This window comes from Strix uralensis, chromosome 13 (assembly GCF_047716275.1).
Source record: "Strix uralensis isolate ZFMK-TIS-50842 chromosome 13, bStrUra1, whole genome shotgun sequence".
Taxonomy (NCBI): domain Eukaryota; kingdom Metazoa; phylum Chordata; class Aves; order Strigiformes; family Strigidae; genus Strix; species Strix uralensis.
This window is the reverse complement of record NC_133984.1, coordinates 22,940,003-22,956,287: the sequence shown is the minus strand read 5'-3', so window position 1 is coordinate 22,956,287 and position 16,285 is coordinate 22,940,003. Positions and strand designations below refer to the sequence as shown.

The 16,285-nt window shown below is 41.5% G+C and overlaps 1 protein-coding gene across 2 annotated transcripts; it reads right to left on the bottom strand.

Moving 5' to 3' along the window:
* Positions 1 to 473: 473 nt before the first annotated feature.
* Positions 474 to 13,164, bottom strand: SLITRK4 (SLIT and NTRK like family member 4). 2 transcript variants are annotated; one of them, XM_074882802.1, is made up of 2 exons: positions 13,071 to 13,164; positions 474 to 10,683 (listed from the first exon to the last, which is right to left on the bottom strand). In XM_074882802.1, the coding sequence occupies exon 2, from the start codon at positions 10,631 to 10,633 to the stop codon at positions 8,120 to 8,122; it is 2,514 nt and encodes an 837-aa protein (XP_074738903.1). In that variant the 5' UTR covers positions 10,634 to 10,683; positions 13,071 to 13,164; the 3' UTR covers positions 474 to 8,119. The 2 variants fall into 2 exon arrangements, with proteins under 2 accessions (XP_074738903.1, XP_074738902.1); XM_074882801.1 differs by lacking the exon at positions 13,071 to 13,164 and adding an exon at positions 11,019 to 11,036.
* Between the last annotated feature and the right edge of the window lie 3,121 nt (positions 13,165 to 16,285).

Here is a 16,285-nt window from a genome sequence, read left to right as displayed (position 1 = left end):
GTATGCTGATAATACTCATCATTTGCATACTGCTTTCATTTTGAAAGCACATTACAAATGTAAGGGAATCCTTACCAACGCACTTTACAATATGTAATCCTTACTATCTTTGTTGTCATATGCTGAAGTGGTATAAATTAGTTGACAAAGCTACACAGAGAATGCGTCACACTTGTTCTTGTTGACTGTTACTTCTGCTAGTTACTAACTGTGTATGCAACTACTGCAACAAAATCATAAAATCATGTTCGTGGCATTGCTCCAACTGCTAAAGTGAAACTCCAAATTCTCAGGGAAGCTACTTAAAAGATAAAACCTCTTAGTGCTTCCATAGCTTATATTCTTGAGAAAGGATTACAGAATAAGGACCTTATTTGTTGGCAGTATCCCAATTCTCTCAAAGTACTTTCTGAGTATTTCACTCAGTTCAGGCAAAAGTAATTTTCACTGAACAAAAAGAAATCTTAAATATAGGTTATTCATGATGTTGTTGTTCTTTATTTACATCTTAGAAAACCAAGAGAATTAAAAGCAAAGTTTTTTGCTGTACATTTGGATACAATCTCCTGATCACATTTGTAAAACTACCAATTTATTGAACTGATCCCAAAAGTAACAATCTTCATGAGGATAAAACAGTGCAACCACATGGCAATATTTAAGAAAGAAACTGTAAGAACCCCAATTATTTCAAAGTGTTAATCCCATCCAAAGACATCACCCCTTGTATGACATTAGTACTCGTGTTGCTAACTTCATCAACTTGTAGACACACCTCAACAGGAGCTTAAAGACTGGTCCTGAAGAACACTAACTGATGGAACTTCCATTAAAGCAAACTGAGAGGGAATGTTCAAAATCTTGCATTTAATTTCTACCACACAAAAGGCAGCAAGACATTTAGGATGTATCTTTGCAGCTAAACTGTGGCCTGAGCTGCACATGTGAGTCCCTTGGCTCCCAGGGCATATACTAACCCAAGAATGGAACAAGTTGAAAAGCTGTATGCTAAAAATATAACCCCAACTGCTTTCTTTCTCTCTCTCTTAGTAAAATACTTCCTAAATTCAGACTTTCTAAATACAGATATTGCCCAACAATGTGACCATTCTTTAAAATATCTGTATTTTTCTTTTTCAATCCTGAAAAATTCAGATTTGGGCCATTTTGCTTTTCAGAAAAAAATGAAAGTTCTTCTCCCACCCTTCTCCACAAAATTAATTTTGGGTATAAGCAAACACAGACTGTACATATACCAGACTGGTGACCTGGAGTCTTATTTGTGGCGTGGAGATAAGAAGAATACTCTGCTGAGAAGGACTCACAGTGTCTATGAGATCCTCCCAGGGAGCAAGGAAATCTGCTGTATGGTTCATCATTTCCTGTAGTTTCTTGCAGTGAAGAGCTCAAAATCTGTCAAAACACTCCGCCCTTTGTGACTTGGCTCACTGAGATGTAATGACTGTGCAGCATCTCAGCTGTGAGCACTAATGTATCTCACAAAGAGAGACTCTACCAAAGAAAGTGCTCAACAAACATTACGTATGGACTAACCTCCATACCCAAATAGCATCCAGTGTACACACAAGTGTATCCACACCTCAGTAAAAAAACTCGTTAAGAAATATGTAAAACATCTGGTTTAACCTAAATAATTTGTGCAAGACTCTTCAGTGAATAGCGACACCAAAACCTAGCTTGGCTAAGTGGGTGCAGATATTTACAGGATTTAGCCCACAGCCTGACTGTCAGGACTGAATTAACAGAATCCCATATACTTCACACTGTACACCTTACAGTCGGGGAAAGCCACGATTGCCCAGCTTCAAAAGCCCAGCATGAATCTTCCGAACGGAAGCTTAAAATATTTCCTACTCCTCTTTGTTTTGGATTGTACATCATCTGACATGACTCAGAAACCATCCGGGACAGTCTCCTACAGTTTGCATTTTTCAGCTGGTTTTTGTAAATTGACAAATCCTACTCCTTTGCCTCTTTGGAAACTACTATTAATCAGTGTCTAGACAAACATTCAGCTGTAAGCGACTGGGCACGTTGAAGGTCAAGTGAGAGCATGAAATGGAAGGATGCCCTGGAAGGTCATTTCTAGGAAATTACATGAAATTAAATCAAGAAATTAAATGCTTGTGGATGAGGGAAACTGAGGAAGACTGCTTTGCTATTGTACATATGCAAGATGACTACTAAGCCATATAGAGATCCTTTTGTTTTCTGGTTAAGCAAAGACCAAAGGGACAATCAGAGTTGATTTACAGTATTTTAAGCCTTCACGTACACACATACAAAAAATCAGACTTCGTATCAGCTAGGTCTCTTTTTCTTACCTGATTATTATGTGTGCTTTTAAGAAATTATTTAGTGTTAAGTGACTACAAGAATTCCCAGCAAGAGAATGAAAAATCAATATAATACAGCATCAGTCTGTTACTCATAACTGGCATTTCAAGAATATGACTGCTCAAAAGGTACTGTTTTCAGACATATAAATATCTCAATATCTAATGAATATGAATAAAATTAAAAGTAAAATAAAGATACTTCAATAAAGTCCCTACTTAATGAGAAAGAGGAGCAGGGTAAGTTTGTTCCATTATAGGGAGAAAATAAATTGTATTGTTAAGATAGATTTTTTATTTTATGTGATGTATATCCCAAGTCTATGTATGAAACCAGAAATACAGATAGTTTTGTATCCATAGTACATCTACAGGATGCCCACAGCTGTTGAATCACTGTAGAGTTCCACTGCCATCAGACAGACACAGGACTGCACCTACTCTATGTTCTGCCCTATAGTTATTTGAAACTAGTAACAGCTTTACCACACAAATCAATAGAGCATAAAGCAAGATTATATTTTATTTCAAGTAAAAAATTACTTATTTTTTATTTCAATAGCAGATAGATCAGCTCACCTAATATGGTAAATTTCTGCTTTTGTGTTCACTAGGGTAAGGCTGATCTGATTCCATTGAAGTCTGTTAAGTCTGGATTTACATTGGTAAATTTCTGAGATTAGTTTGTCCCTGAGCATTAACATTCCTATCTTTATTTTTCAACACAGCATCAATCAGAATACAGAAGGATGAATGTGCAATTAGAAATAAAGATTAAATAATGGAAAAACATACTAACAGAAAGCAGTCAAGTTCCTCTACATCCAGGAAATCGGTGCACACATATTATTTTCAAAACATGAATACTTAGTCTTCATTCTCAAGTTTTTCTTTAGAAAGAAATTCTATGGAATATATACATAGGCCTTTTCGAATTAATGCTGTGCGTTTGCTCCTAACGTTACACTGCAACTGGCAGTGAAAAAAAAATATCTGTATCAAGTCCTGATTTTCTAGTCCATATCACATTCTTATTCTCATTCACCACCATTATAATGCATGTTAAATCCTACACAACGGGGAATGTTTAATCAAGATGTAATTCTGTTCCTGCTCTTCTCACCTCCCATGAAGACTTTTATGAGGCTTTGTAAAACATTTTTACTACCAAATCTAAATTTGGGAGTTAAATTATCTAAAGACATCTTTTCAACTTTCATTTATAAAACTAACCTAACCAATTGAAATGCTATATGGATTGATATTTTTCTTTTTGCTAAGGATAAACAACTTTTCTTTCCTCTGAAAAACTGTCTTATCCAAAATGATTGAGAAGGGAACAAAATCAAAACAAATGCCCCTAGCATTATGTGATTGTTGCTCTAAGCACTTCTGTGCTGAAGATCTCCGAATCCAACTAAAAACTAAATTCTGCTTGTGTTAGTAATGCAAAAAAATGTCACGGACTTTGGAGGGACTACTTGTATAACATAGGCAAGGAGGATTTTGGTAGACAACAGAAGATGGGAAAAACTGCCACAAAAAATAATAACAAATTGTCAGGGTGATTAGAAAGCATTACTGTTTAACTACTTTATAGATTCTCTTTCATACACATACAAATGATCCAAAAGAGAATATTACAGGCACTTTAGAAAGTCTAATTTCAGAAATACAATAGTACCAAACGATTTTATTAATATTTCATACAAATTTTTAAGCCAACGTTGGCTAATATTTTGATGTTGCTGAAGGCAAACAAAATTCATAAACAATAACTTTCTGTGTTTTACATTAAACTGGATGTTATAAGTAACTTAATTATAAACTAACCTAGAATAGTAATGATCGAAGCAGGGTAAAACCAATACATTTTGTTTTCTTTACTTTATTTCAAAATAGAGTGATTATAAATACATTCTTGTTATATTTCCTTCCTAACTCTTTGGATGCAACCAAAAAAAAAAAATCTCACTGTGCTCATTTCATACAATATCAATGTACAAACCATGCAAGAGATATTATAGATAATATACCACCATCAAGTTCTGGATGTGTTTTGTTGATTCTGAAACATTTGTTAACATTATTCACAAGGCCATGCCTTTTATAATTTAAATTGTCATTATGGCTTTAAAAAAAAAAAATTAAAAAATATTTTTGTACTAGATTTCTATATTATTGTCAATCTTGAACACTAAATGCAAAACGTAAATCATCTAATGGTCTTGCGTTCTTGCACCATGGTAGTTGCTTTCTGATAAAATTGCACAATTTTTTTCTTTTTCAAGGAAACGATTACACTTTATTGATTTTATTTAAAAATGGAAACTTCTTTAGAATACAATGAAGACAACAGATTATGTTAACACCGTCACTAATGTAATGTATGTCTATGGGTCTTAACAGCCATTTTACAAGCATGGCCACTCAAACCAGTATCATGAACAGACGGATCTGTTAAGTCACATCCGAAGAGTCACCTTCCCAGACAGACTGACTATAGATTTGAATGGACATTACACTAAAACTGCTGTGCAGACACATACTCTGTTTCAAAACACAGAGGAAATAAAATGGCTTTCATTCAAAGTAACAATGTCACAGAAATTGAGTGTTTTGCCAACTTCTGCGTTCTTCACTCACACTATTATGCCTACGTATTGCACCATATATGTAAAACACTTGGGAACAATTTCTACAGGAAAGTCCAGATTGTGCAACCTTTACTGATGCTGGTGAACCTACACTCAACAGCATAATCCCAAAAGAGTCACTGGACTCTATGTGTTATATACAATGTTTTTGAGCTGGGCTTTTTTGAATTCAATGACAAAACTCTAAGCCCCACTCTTGGGCAGGTCTTTAATTATTAGCTCATGAACAGTACCTCTGCACATGATTTAGGTTGAACTTAAATGCTTTACTGGATTGGGACTTCAATGAGCAGGAAAATCTGACCCAGTGTAATGGCACAACATAACGGTTCAGTTCTTCCTCTTTTGATCAGTGAACAGAAGACCTCACCACCAAAAAAAAAAAACCCAACAACCCAACCAAACCATGACAGAAAACAAAACCAAACCCCTCAATTTGTTAGCTGAGGAAGGTATGATCATTTAGCATTGCTCTTTGAACTCAGGGCAACACGCGTCACAAGCACATCAGTTTTAACATCACTTACAAGTATTAGTTCATTTGCTATTTTCACTGTTTTTAACACATGCCTCTCAAGAGTGGGGTATGGGACTTGATAGTCTCTGACAATGTACTGAAGCATCAGTAGCTTTATGCTTTGCCAAATCTCAGTGAACCTTTACACATCCTCAAAGCCATGCAGCACTGTTTAGCGCCCCCATTATTCTTAGCCTACTGCTGGAGCCGCTGTAAGTCTATCATGTCAGCGCACACTCTTTAATCCACAGACTCTTGACACAATAAGCTCAAACGTTCTTATTCAAATCTTGGCCATGTATTGCATCATTGGTCAACCAAAAACTTTTTATGCTAGAAACATGTATGGATGTAGAATCCATGTCCTGAAAATCCCTATGACATCCTGAATGAAGCCAATTATTGTGCATGGCCAGCAGCAGCTTTTTGAAAGAAACTCAGCCATTAATTTATCTATTATAATTTTATTATCTGAAATCATGTATATACTTTGTAGTATGGAGAAAAATAATAAAACAACCCTATTTTTAAGTTACAAGTGCATAAACAAATTCTGAAAGTAGAAAAATGTTGGTTTGCTTTCTCTTAAATATAGCAGTGCTTTTTTTTTTTTTTTTGTAAACTTTGCTAAAAAATATACTGCAGGCTGTTTGCCAAATATAATTCTAGAAAAAAAAAAAATTCACAGCAATGTCATAAACCCCTGAAATTAGAGGTTTATAATGGAAATAGCTGACACAGCCTTCTCCACAGTATTATTATTGGGTCTTGCTGTAATATTTGCTAGTTTCAAATTCATTAGAAACGTTCATGTTTATACCCTACTAATCTTAACTGATTTATGTATTCATTGTAAAAGGTACGTGTGTGTGGGAAGGTTCTGGAAGCAAAGGAGATAGAGGGTCTTATACAAAACTCCTTGAAATGAATGAAAAATTTCCTTTTCAAGTCAAAAGAACTTTTGTTAATCTCACAGTATAGATTTGCTGTATGGTGCTTTACCAATATATCTCCATTCTAATCTCAAGGTACCATCTATCACTGAGATACAAGTGTGGATTTTCCATTCTCCTACTTTTTTTTTCCCCAGCTATTCAGATTCAGCTTTCACAAAGGCAAGTTTTACTCTGTAGATATGAGCTACACAATATTCTGAACTGAGACCACTATATTCATTTTACACTGTGATTTTAAACAGACAGGATTTGCCATATTGTTCACTGTTCTGATCAGTTTTTTCTGACTGACAGCAGCCAGACAGATAATAAGAACAGAAAACTTATGCATATACAATTAAAATATTACCCTTACCATGAATTCCTGTAAATACTTGAAGTGAAAACTATTTAGATTAAGCTGTAGAACCCGGAAAAGCAAGACAACTGATGGCAAATAATTGCCTGAGACACAATACTAAAAAACTAATGAAATCTATTTTAAAATGCACCATTGGTAACAAATCTGAAATAAGATAATATGCTAATTTCACAAGAATAGTACAGAACAATTTTATTATATCTGATCACTTAATTCTGGATAATTCTATACATTACAGCCCCAGTTTCTGTTTGGTATATTGTTCTGGTTTTATTTATACTGAATGACTAATGCATTGTGATCAGGAAAACAAGTCAGGCATATTAAATACGTATTAAGGAGTACATATTTTTCCTATTTAGTATACAAAGTATTTCATAAATATGAATTATATTACAAAAATAATTTCTGCTACGCTCACACAGTAAGCACTTTGACAATTTTGGACAACCTGTTGGGGTTGCAAGTGTTTCACATAACTGAGAAGGAACTCTAGTTTTAGTTGGAGATAAGTCTTACAGCAGATTCTGCATAAACATCAAATATTTTCTTCAGATGCCACAAATACTGCAGAAGTCAGGTTGAACTACTTTCTTTCTTTTTTCTTTAATTTTATGTATAGACATGTATGCTTCAAGTGGTCAAATTTATTTCATAGGTATGTAATGCATGATATATTTTAAACAATATTTGCACAATTTAACATTATAATTCCAGTGGTTTCAAGATGCAGGCCATAAATGTAACCAATTTACACATACTATCGAATGTTCTCTCTTTGCATGCTTGTTACTTTCCAGATAATCTTTAAACAGTGCCATTACAACACCACAAATCAAAGGATTACTCCAGTTCCACCAACTTAAATCCACGTGCAGGATGAAGGACCCAGCTGAGGTACAAATACCAGTACCAGGTTTCTTGTGTTTGTTCTAACAAATCACAAGGAGACGATGGTTTTGCATTTAAGGTACAAAACATATATGCCTCTTGAGGTTAAATTCAGTGTAACGTGTATAAAGCATCCCTTTGGCAATAGAGTTTGCAGTATCCCTACAGGATTCCACAGGGCATGAGCTTTATGTAGAAATATCTATTAAGGAAATTCTCCTCTACTTGAGAAATCATATGCAGCTACAGTTAATCAGACACCCTTGGATACACCTGCCTCTATGCCTATCAATATAATATAGTATTTGGAAGTTAAAAGTCAACAAAAGGCACTTTCATCATTAAATAAATGTCCTCTGTAGGCAATAAGATTGTATGACCTATATTTTATTCAAAGCTGTTTGTTCTTCAAGGACTTGTAGGTAGTCTGGTGAACCTTGAAGTTTAGCTTTTAGTTCAAAATATTCACTTTTTCTTTGTTCTACTACAATTTTACTATGATTACCACCTATTAGAGACTTCTTGTTTTTTTTGTCTTGTAGTTTCTCTGGATAACGTATTTCAAAGCCACTGACCCCTATGCTGTTGTATTCTTTTTTACTTTCAAGAAAATTTTGAATAAATACATTGGAATCCCTCCCAGGGAATAACTCATCCAGTTCATCGATTGTGCTAAGTCTTTTTCTGGTATCCACATGCAATAAATCTTTCTCCTTGTCATTAATATTTCTCAGAATGACTTTCTGCCCTGGTGGGTCAGCAAACGTGAAGCCCGTTTCAGACTCCTTTAAGCCACAGGTATGACTTTTGCTCATCTGCTCAATGGTTTGCGGAATGAAGGCCTCTGCACCTAGTCCATCTTTTTTGTTTGACTTGTGATCGTGCTTTCTTAGCTGCAGTTGCATAGAACTGCATTCTTGATTTCCAATCCCTTCATGCTTTACAGTTGGTTTTTTGTTGCGCCGAAGCACAAAAACAAGAAGACAAAAAGCAACAAACACTGTTAAAATAAGCACAACTAATATGCTTAAGATTAGGATGGACAATGGAACTGGGCCACCAGGAGGACTCCGAACTGGTCCCAGTGGTGTTGTAAAAGTAATAGGGGGCATAGGACTGGTGAACAGAGCAGATGGCTTGTTTAGAAGTTTAGGACAGAGGATCTCATTTTTCAGAGACTTAAGTTCAATGTTAGCAAACTGTACAGGCGTTTCACATTTCAATTCCTTCACTACAATACCTTCATTTAGCTTTTCAAGCCACAGTTTTAAAGCAACTAAATCACAAGTGCAGTCCCATGGATTACCTTCCAAATCAATTTGCGTAAGAGATTTTAGCTGATCGAGAACGCCACTTACAGGTAAATACATGAAATGATTGTTCCTCAGATTCAGCCTAGCAAGTGGTGCACCAGCAAAAATGTACGCTGGCAAGCTTCGGAGAAGGTTGTTGTTCAGGTAGAGCAACTGCAAATTTGGCATTAAGTCAAAGGTGCCTGCTAGGATTTCTTTGATAACATTGTATTCCAAATACAGATATTGCAAGTTGTGGAGGCCAGCAAACATTTCTGGGCTCAGACGCTCTATCTGATTGCCATTGAGATACAATCTCCGTAAATTTGTAAGGTTGCGGAAAACGTCTCCTTTTATCACCGAAATCCGATTGCTGCCTAAATGTAGCAAATCCAGCCCCTCAAACTCAATGAAATCTGTCGTGTCCACGTCCTTAATATAATTGCCATTTACGTGCAGTTTCTTGGCATTTAAAGGTTTTGGTATGAGTTCGGCCATTGACTCTATATTTCTTTCTTGGCAATTTACACTTAATCCCAAGTCTGAAGGATGCGTTTTGCAAACACAGGGGACTGGACAAGGAGTTAAAGGAGGCACCCTGGTCTGGTAAGAGACAATTTGACTGAGATTGCGATTAGATAGCGCTTTGCCTGCTACTATCCCCGAGATCTTCGAAGGATTTGTAGTCTTTGGCGGCTTTGTGACTAATCTGTGCACTGATGTTTGAGTGGTGTGGCCGTTCGGTGTGCTGTAACCGGGCTCCAGCTGCGAGGGAGGCAGAATGCGCACATCAAAATCACTCCCTGTCCCCATGGAGCACAGCTCTTGCTTGTTGGTTTCTTTCAGCAGCCTTCCGTACAAGTCACTGGGTGTCTCACAGATCGCTTCTCCAATGTAGATGTTATAGGGCATGTTCTCCAGCCACGCTTTCAAAGGCAACAAATCACAAGTACAATTCCAGGGGTTGTCTTCCAGCTGCAATTCGACGATGCGACCAATGTGTTCCAGAACTCCAATGTATGGAAGCTTCTGTATTCGATTCCCTCGTATATCCAGATGGGTTAGAGAAGCAAATCGAAAAATATTATCGGGAAGGAATGAAATCAGATTGTCATTAAGGATCAGGACTTTCAGCTTGTGAAGCTTATTGAAGGCTCCCCGTTCAATAAACTTGATTAAATTGTAGTCAGCTTGGAGATACTCCAAGTTCTCTATGCCAAGGAAAGTGTCAGCTCGGAGAATCTTTAATTCATTGTTGTTCAAGTGCAACTGTTTTAATGCACTGAGACCCATAAAGGCCCCTCCCTCAATGTTCTGTAACTTATTATTACCCAGTTGCAAGGACACTGCATGTGTAAAATTAAGAAAGGAATTTGGATATAGAATAATTAGCAGGTTGTTTTGAAAGTTGAGGTGGTAAAAATTAGACCATGGTGGTTTAAGCTGATTTGGTCTGTAGACTGCAACCTTCTCACAGTTGACATAGAGTACATTCTCAACTGACACACAGGAGCAAACATTGCAAATTTCCACAGATATATCAGCATCTGCAGTTGTAGAAGAAACTGGAGATGACAGAACCAGAAAGAGCCACAGAAACATCTTCTTGTGATCAGCAAGCAACCTTAGGCTCCTGAACAAAGATAAAGAATCTAAAGAAGAAAGAAGGAAAGAAAAAAAGAAAACGTTTTTCAGTTGTCATTGTTCCAAAACATCATTTGGGTTAAAAATTGTATTCCACTGAGCTACTGTACCTGCCAAGGATTATAGATAAACTACAAGCACTGAATTTAAAATAACATGAAAGATTTTAACGACCAAATACACAGGAGCTAGAGTGATTTCAAATACGGAATGTAAATTTCTGTAGACAAACACAAATAACTCTGAGGTCTGTCAAATACATTTCTCTCTCTCCTACATGCCAAACATGCATAACTAACAAAGTAAAATAACCAAAGGAGATTCCAATTTTATGCATATTTACTCTCCTCAGTCCTGCACTGCTCCTATGTTGCCGTGCATTTCAGGGGTATTAAACACAAATGCTGATGTTATGCATGCCCAAATGTTTGGGCTGGGATAGCACGATACAGAAAGGATGAAGATGGAGACAGAAAAAGCAATGTCAGTACTCAATGTATGTATCTACAGCACCAACACACAGAGATTATCACTATGATAATAGTGAGATTCACTCGAGGAATACACAGGCTTGCACACACATTGTTTCTGTCACTTACTATAGCTAGTTTAAATAAATAGGTGGTAAACTGATTGCAGAAATACAATGAACTATCCACAAAACAAGAAGATCAGTTCTGGGTGACCAATGGAAGCACACCGATACAGAAGAAGCATGCACAGGCATACAGCCCCATCCCCAGTAATAACAACAACACTCTGACTTGCAGGGCAAAACAAAGCCACAATTCAGCTTGACGTTACTGAAACCTGAGAGGAACTTTTTTTTTCCCCAAAACATTATGTAATTTGCTCTTATCCCTGCACTGATATAGAGGTGGCTTTCAAGAACCCTTCATATATAGTCAGGCCAGCTGAGCTGCCATTTTTTACGCAGAACTGGAGCCACAGCATTTCCCCTGAGTTAGAAGGTAGCTTTTTTTTTAAAAAAAAAAAAAAACAAACAAAAAAACCAAACCAGTCAGTAATCAATACGTTGCTCCCCCCCACCTTCCCCATTCCCCCAATTTCCCAACTTGTCCCTTTCATTTCCTGCTGTGGGAAGCCACCGAGTTGGCAGGAGGGAGCCAGGATGGAAGTGGAGAAAGCAGGAGCCAGCTGGAGGGAGGAGAATCGGGCTGGAGGGAGCCGCAAGGAGGGGAGGATGCGCCGGGGGACCTGGGAGGGAGGGCAGAGGAGGGATGAGAGAGGAAGGAAGGGAGGACAGGAGGACAACAGCGAGAGCGAAAGCTGAGAGGAGGCAAGGAAGGAAGAGGGGAAGGGATGGCTGAAGGGGTCAAGGAGGCTGCGGAGGGGGGGGCACGGGGAGAAGAGGAGCGGAGCAGCCGCTGCTGATCCCCGCAGGCTCCTGACCCTGGCCGCGGCGAGCGAGCCCACAGGAGCAGCCCGGTGCCCCCGCGCCCCCACGGCTCCGTCTCCCACCCCCTCCCCGGCGCCGTCGCCCCGCATCCCTGCCTCGCCCCAGCTCGAGTCGCCTCTTCTTCCGCGGCCCCCCGGCCCCGGCCGCTGCCGAGCGCGGAGGCTGCGGGCGCTGCGCGGGGCTGGCGGCGGGTCGGCGAGCCCGGCCAGGAGCGCAGGCACTACCGCAATTTTTTGCCGCAGCCGGCTCGGCTGGTGCCGGCTCCCCTCTGTGGTGGGCGCCCCGTCGCCCTCTGCCTCCCGGCGGGGGAAAGCGGGAGGGACGCGGGCGCGCACACTCCGCACGCACATGCCGGTGGGAACGGGCACGGCGCGGCGGTGCAGCCCAGCATCCCGGCCACCCCCCCTCCGCAGCAAGGCACGACCGCGTTCCCAGCCGCCAGCTGCCTCCCCCCCACCCCCCCAGCCCCTCCACCGGCACCTTTGCAAAGTCCAGCCCGCAACACATTCACGCACCCCCAGCCCCACTGCGCAGATCCTGTCCCCCCCCGTCCCTCCCACACCTCCACCGGCTTATCCGGGCCGCCCAGCCCCGGTCCCGGTGTCCCCCCCCCGCTCGCCCGCTCCCCCGGAGAGGCTGGGGGCGGGCAGCGCTGCGCCGGGTGCCGCTGGCCCGGGGCTCCGGGAGGCGACCGGCTGGTGGGGAGAGGCGAGCGCGATGGCAGAGAGGCTCCGGCAGGAAGCCACCGTCGCCTCGTCTCCCCCCCCTCCCCCGTCACCCCCCCTCCCCTTTTAAAATAACAGCAGTAATTATTATCGCAATGAAGAAACCCCACCTCCAGAGTAATTAAAAGAAATTAAACCGCCAACGTAACGGCAGCCCCCTCCCCGCCCGCACTCACGCCCGGCGGGGCGGCCGCGCGCCCCCGGCGCTGCTCCCGGCGCTGCTCCGCGGCGAGCCCGGCACCGTCCCTACCTCGGCGGCCGGGCTGGCCGCGGCCCCGCTCCGCCGCGCTCCGCCGCTCCCCCGCGAGGTCTCCGCGCCGGCAGCTCCGCGCCCGCACCGGGGGTCGGCCGCCCGGGCGAGCACCCCCGGCCGCGCTGAGCGCCGAGGCGCGGAGCCAGGCGCAGCCCGGCGCTGCGGCACCCCGGCGGGCTCCGCCGCAGGCAGCGACCGCCCCGCTGCGCCCTGCCCCGCGGTGCCCCGCACGCCGGCGGGGAGAGGATCCCTCTGCAGCCGGGCGCCCGCTCCCATCGCACTGCTCTCGCCCACCCCCCGCACGCAGGGAGAGCCCCCCCCGCGCCACGCGCACACCGCACACACATACGCGCACGCACCCAGCGCTGCTTGGGGGGGGGGGGGGGGGGGAAGGAGGCGCCGCTCCGGGGGAGCGATCCCCGCTCACCGCACCCGCGGAAGCCTCTCCCGCCCTCCCCGCGCCGCCCCGCCGTTACCTTTCCCGGGGAGATGCCGGGCTGCGCCCCCCGCGGAGCCTTACGCGGGTGCGGCGGGGCGGGAGGCGCCCCCCGGGGCGGTGAGAGCGGCGGGGCCCCGGTGCCGCGCCGGGGGCCGCGGAGCTGCCATGGGCGGCGGGCGCGCAGCAGCTACAAGTGCGGGATGGGGCCGGGGGGGGGTGTGTGTGTGTGTGTGTGTCCCCGCTCGCCCGGGTACGCGCCGCTCAGCACCGCGGCCGGGAAAAGCGGGGCGGGGGAAGGAAAGGGAAGAAAAGAAGAGACTCTTCCCCCCCCCCCGCCCTCCGCTTGAAACAAAAGTAGAGGTGGAAACTGAGTGGGCAGGATGGTAACATTTGCTGCATTTAATGCGAATTGCAATTATGGAACAAAATCGCTGCGAGGAGACATACCCGACCCTTTCTTAAGACAACACAGCTATTTGTGTATCTCATTCTTTGTGCTTAGGTGAAATTCCTCCTCTGCTTAGGTAACAGCTGCAGTCTGCTGAAAAAAAAAATTCTCTAATGTTATGCACTTGTGCAAAACAGATTCTCCTAATTAAGAACTCCTATTTACTCTTACCTTTCATAATATACTTTAAAATGGTAATGAATACCCCTAAACAAGGTGACATCTCTCTCCGAGGCAGAAGGGTCAGTTAACCAGATGAAATCTTCCAAGGGGAGTTCAGCTGCTTGTCCTTTGCCGTGAACGCTAACAAAATTCAGTTAGAAAACTGTTTATGTGTTGCACACAGACCAGTTGTGAGTGCTCGTTCTGGGCGGTAAACATCAGGGAATGGAAAACAGCAACTGCTTTCTTCATTTACAGAAATCAAATAAAAAACTTGCTCCGAAGGCTGACTGCATCTAATTGAAATAATTGCAGAATGTTATTTTGCATTATGCGGATAGACTGATACCTGAAAACAAATGCAACTGAGACATCAATAATTTGCATATTACAACAGAACTGAAAGTGATCTGTGATTAATATTCAACCAATTAAAAACTGAAGTCTTTAAAATGTAAACTCAATTATTGAATCATTAGCAAAGTACTGTTCACATAAAAGGGAATGCATGTATATAAAGACCCAGTTTAGAAGGACTTACATAGAGTTTAAGCTGAATTTTTAAAATTATATTTAAATAAACTTACAGAATAGAGAGTAAAGGTCCAGAATAAAATTAATTTAGGAAGATATCTGGTTTATAAGTCTATTTTAACAACAGGCATGGAAAGGCAGGTGTAAAGATCAAGGTGACAATTGTGTTTAACCAGCTATATTAAGCTGGATGTTAAACTAATTCCTTGCTTATTTAGTAGGTGAAAGATCAGATAGACAGTATCAAAGACAGATGACTACTCCCACCACCGTTCAAACAACTGCTTAGAGACCGAATCAAAAACCAAACAAGGAGCATAATAAAAGATCATATTTTAACCAAGTAAACTGTGAAATGAATAAGTATTTAGGAGAACTGAAATTGTACTGTAACTAAATAATTCTTGATGCTTCTATTGTAAGTGGCTATTAACAATGACGTATGTTTATGGTGTTGTAGAACTTATCTGAGAAGGAAACTTAGTTATGCAACACAATTTCATTATTAGGGTTTTAGTATGTTGTATTTTTATATTTATTTCTAATTTACAGTCACGAAAAATAACTCCTCCTCCAAATCTTATTTAAGTGGTGTCTAAGTTACTTGTCCTGATCTAAAACATGTCAAACTCACTAAGATTGAGGCTTATACGTCAGGACAGCAAACCAAACCAAACTGAGGATAATTTAAAAGTATAACATAAGCACAAGCTTAAGGTCAAGACTGTGATCCAAGACGATGACGTGCTTAAGGAATAAATCACTTTAAGGGGTTAAATCCTAGAATCACTTGGTTGTACCCCTTTCTTTGAGATCTGGCTAGAAGTTCTGTCACCATCAGTAGAAATTTTCCGTGTAGCCTGATGGTAGATAGTAATTGGGAGACAGCAGAGACAGAAAGGGTAAGTTGGATTATCTGGTCTGGTTCCCTGAAGTTTACAAGATTACTTCAGGCTACACACCATGCCCATTATTGTCATCTCTAACCTTTTCTTAAATTTCTTGCTGTGATGGAACCTCATTCGTCTCCTCTGATTTTTTTTTCTCTGTCTGTTGTTTGCCACAGGAGCATGTATTTTTCCTTCTTCAGTTGAGCAAAAGGAGAGCAAAAGCTAACAAGCAGATAGATTAGTAACATGATTTTCTGCAAAGAGAAGTATCTATCTGAAGAAAAAGTAGAAATGTGAGATATACTACTTCCCACCCAAGGAGACACACACGGGGTGGCATTCAGTGATGGTATGATCAGCTTTTCAATAATATCTTTACAAGTAAAAGTTCTTGGGAGAGAAAGGTAATTTTTACTCTTGGCTACTGAAATTCATCATGCAATCTGCTCAGAAATCACAGAAGCCTATTTATATTTTGTTTCCTTTCACATTTTTGTGAGAGCTTCTAAACAACAGTTTTCTTCTAAACACACAGAGATGCTTGGTCACGTACCTCTCCTCGTTTACTTCTGGGCTAATGCAGGAACTTGAGACTGAAACTGCGCTTTACGTGTGTTCAGAGTTTGCCAGGAGAAAAACCTTCCTGTAACAGAATCATCAAAATACAGAGGCCAGTTGAGATGGTGAACCTACTGCTCACAGCACGGAACCTTGGAGAGCATTTTCCTCAAGCTGTTCC